The 2915-nt window shown below is 35.7% G+C and overlaps 1 protein-coding gene across 1 annotated transcript; it reads right to left on the bottom strand.

Annotated features, from left to right (window-relative positions):
- On the bottom strand, positions 1–975 carry LOC113539108 (olfactory receptor 2AT4-like). The gene has a single exon (XM_026934663.2). The coding sequence runs from the start codon at positions 937–939 to the stop codon at positions 1–3; it is 939 nt and encodes a 312-aa protein (XP_026790464.1). The 5' UTR covers positions 940–975.
- Between the last annotated feature and the right edge of the window lie 1940 nt (positions 976–2915).

Here is a 2915-nt window from a genome sequence, read left to right as displayed (position 1 = left end):
CTAGGCCTTTTTAAAAAATTTTCTTATCAAGATTTTCTTAACTTCTTCTGTTTTTAGGCTGTAGATTAAAGGATTTATCATTGGAGGTAGCAGGCTATACAGCATAATGATGGCTATTTGCAAATCAGCATTAAATATGATACCTATATAGGCAGCCAAGTAATTAAAACACCTGGGTAAGAAGAAGAGAGCAATTATAATGAGTTGAGAACTACATGTGGAAAAAGTCTTTAGCTGCCCGTGTGTGCTTGATATTTGTAGGACAGCTAAAATAATGAAGGAATAGGAGAACACAATAATGGCAAGAGATCCCAGCAATACTACCATGGCATAAACAAAAGCTGGAAAACTATATGGAGTCCTGTCAGTGCATGCAAGTCGGGTAATAGATACATGATCACAATAGCAGTGTACAATGGTATTGGCTCCACAGTAAGGAAGTGGGGAAGCCCGAACAACCATCATTATACTGCAAGGATGAGCAAAAACCCAGACCACTAGGCTCAGAATTAATATATTTCTATTTGACATAATAGTTTGATAATGAAAAGGGAAGCAAACTGCTATATACCGATCTATGGCCATTACGGCTAGTGTGTATGAATTGACCACACCAAAATAATGCACTAAGTACATCTGAAAAAAACAAGCTGCAAAAGAAATGGTCCCATCTTGGAACCAATATCTAGCAATGATCTTTGGTAAAGTGCATGTACTGAACAACACATCAGACAACACAAGACTTATATAAATAAAATACATGGGTTTATGGAGACTTTTGTTTGTTGCAAACAAAAGAAGAAAAATTCCATTCCCTATCAAGATGCACACATAAACTAAGAACATAACTGCAGATACAAGGGCATAGTAGTTAGGATGAAGTCCAGGAAAACCAACAATGAAAAAGTCCTTCACAAATGTCACGTTCCCACCTGACATGACCTGATGTCCTTAAAGAGAAAATTTCATATTTCAATGCAGATATATTCCACCATAATAAAGCATGATGTACACTGTGTATATGAAGAAAATTACCTTATAAATCAAATGGTTATAAAGTTAAAAAAACAAGTTAAAATTGTTTAATATAATTTTAAACAATTTTAAAACAATTGTTTAAAATTACCCATGTATTTTGTTGTTTAAATTATTTAAACAATTGATTAAAATTACCCAATTACCCATGTATTTTATTTATATATAAGTCTTGTGTTGTCTGATGTGTTGTTCAGTACATGCACCTTACCAAAGATCATTACTAGATATTGGTTCCAAGATGGGACCATTTCTTTTTTCTTAATTTTAAAAAATTGTTTAAACAATTTTAACTTATGTTTTACTCAATAACAATTTGATTCATAAGGTAAGTTTCCATTTTAGATAGATTGTTATATATTAACCATAGTTTCCAATTTAAATGGGAATGATATTAATACCACAGTATATTATGACATTATGCATTCTCTCCATACCTTTATAGAGTGCTGGTGACTAACCTTAGAATATCAAGAAATGTCTGTGCTCCAGGGCAATTTATTTAATAACCCACAACATACATGTCACATGACTAGCAAGAAAAATGTAAGCTCTTGAGACATATTGTAGCGATGCCGCCTAGTTATGTGTTTACTTTCTGGTTAGTTCCCCAGCTGTGGGTTATTGGGATTAAATATTTATGTTAATATGTTCTTCCCCCCTCCTGTTGTATCTGTTAGTGATTGTTTACCACACATAATTATGGATCATTTTCTGTTCCTTCCCATCTTCCCGCTGTTGGTGTGTGGTTTTTTATGATTTCTCCCACTGTCTTCATGGTAGTTAGGTGACATAGCTCAGACTAAAAGGTTAGCAGTTGTCACTGCTTGAAGATTTTCTATTAAAATAGCTATGCAGTGAAAACAAATGTGTCCAAGTTGTGCTTCCTCACACGAGCGGCACAAGCTCACTGTTATTTCACATGCCTCTAGTAACATTTCTTTTGGTAGACTGTTGACACATGATGTTGACTAGTCTTTTATTTGCCAATTAAATTAAAGTATTAATGAAGCATAACAGTAAATCACTGGACTGTGATTAACCTGTACTAAATTGTAAAAACCCAAGATTATTGACCTCTCAAACCACAGAATCATCTACTCTCCTAAAAGCCGTTAAACACACTGATGGCTGTTAGTGATATTAGATGAGGTTAATTGACCAGGTGCGGTCCATTCCCTCATTACTTCAAGACAAACAAAGCAAATAAAAGGTCTGGAGTTGATATCAGGTATTCAGTTGGCATTTGGCAGCTGTTCGACTGGAGCTACCAATATGAAGTCCAAGGAGATCTCAATGCAAGTGAAGGAGGCCATCATTAGGCTGAAAAAACAACATAAATCTATAAGAGAGAGCAAAATCCTTAGGTGTGGCCAAATCAACAGTTGGGTACATTCTTAAAAAGAAAGAAAGCACTGGTGAGATCAACAACATCGAAAGGCCTGGAAGACCATGGAAGACAACTAAAGTGGATGATCGCAGAATCCTTTCCTTGGTGAAGAAAAACCCCTTCACAACATCAACAGAAGTCAAGTATACTCTGGAGAAGGTAGGCGTATCATTGTCAAAATCTACAATCAAGAGACGCCTTCATTAATGTAAATACAGAGGGTTTACAACAAGATGCAAAACATTGGTAACATTCAAGAACAGGAAAGCCAGATTAGACTTTGCCAGAAAACAGCTAAAAAAGCCTCCCATGTTCTGGAATAAGATTCTTTGGACTGATGACACCAAGATTAACTTGTACCAGAATGATGGGAAGAGAAAAGTATGGCGAAAGAAAGGAACAGCTCATGATCCAAAGTATACCACATCATGTGTCATACATGGTGGAGGGAGTATTATGGCATGGGCATGTATGGCTGCCAATGGAATGG

This window comes from Pangasianodon hypophthalmus, chromosome 14, assembly GCF_027358585.1.
Source record: "Pangasianodon hypophthalmus isolate fPanHyp1 chromosome 14, fPanHyp1.pri, whole genome shotgun sequence".
Taxonomy (NCBI): Eukaryota; Metazoa; Chordata; class Actinopteri; order Siluriformes; family Pangasiidae; genus Pangasianodon; species Pangasianodon hypophthalmus.
The sequence above is the reverse complement of the archived record's forward strand: the minus strand, read 5'-3'. Positions and strand labels throughout refer to the sequence as shown.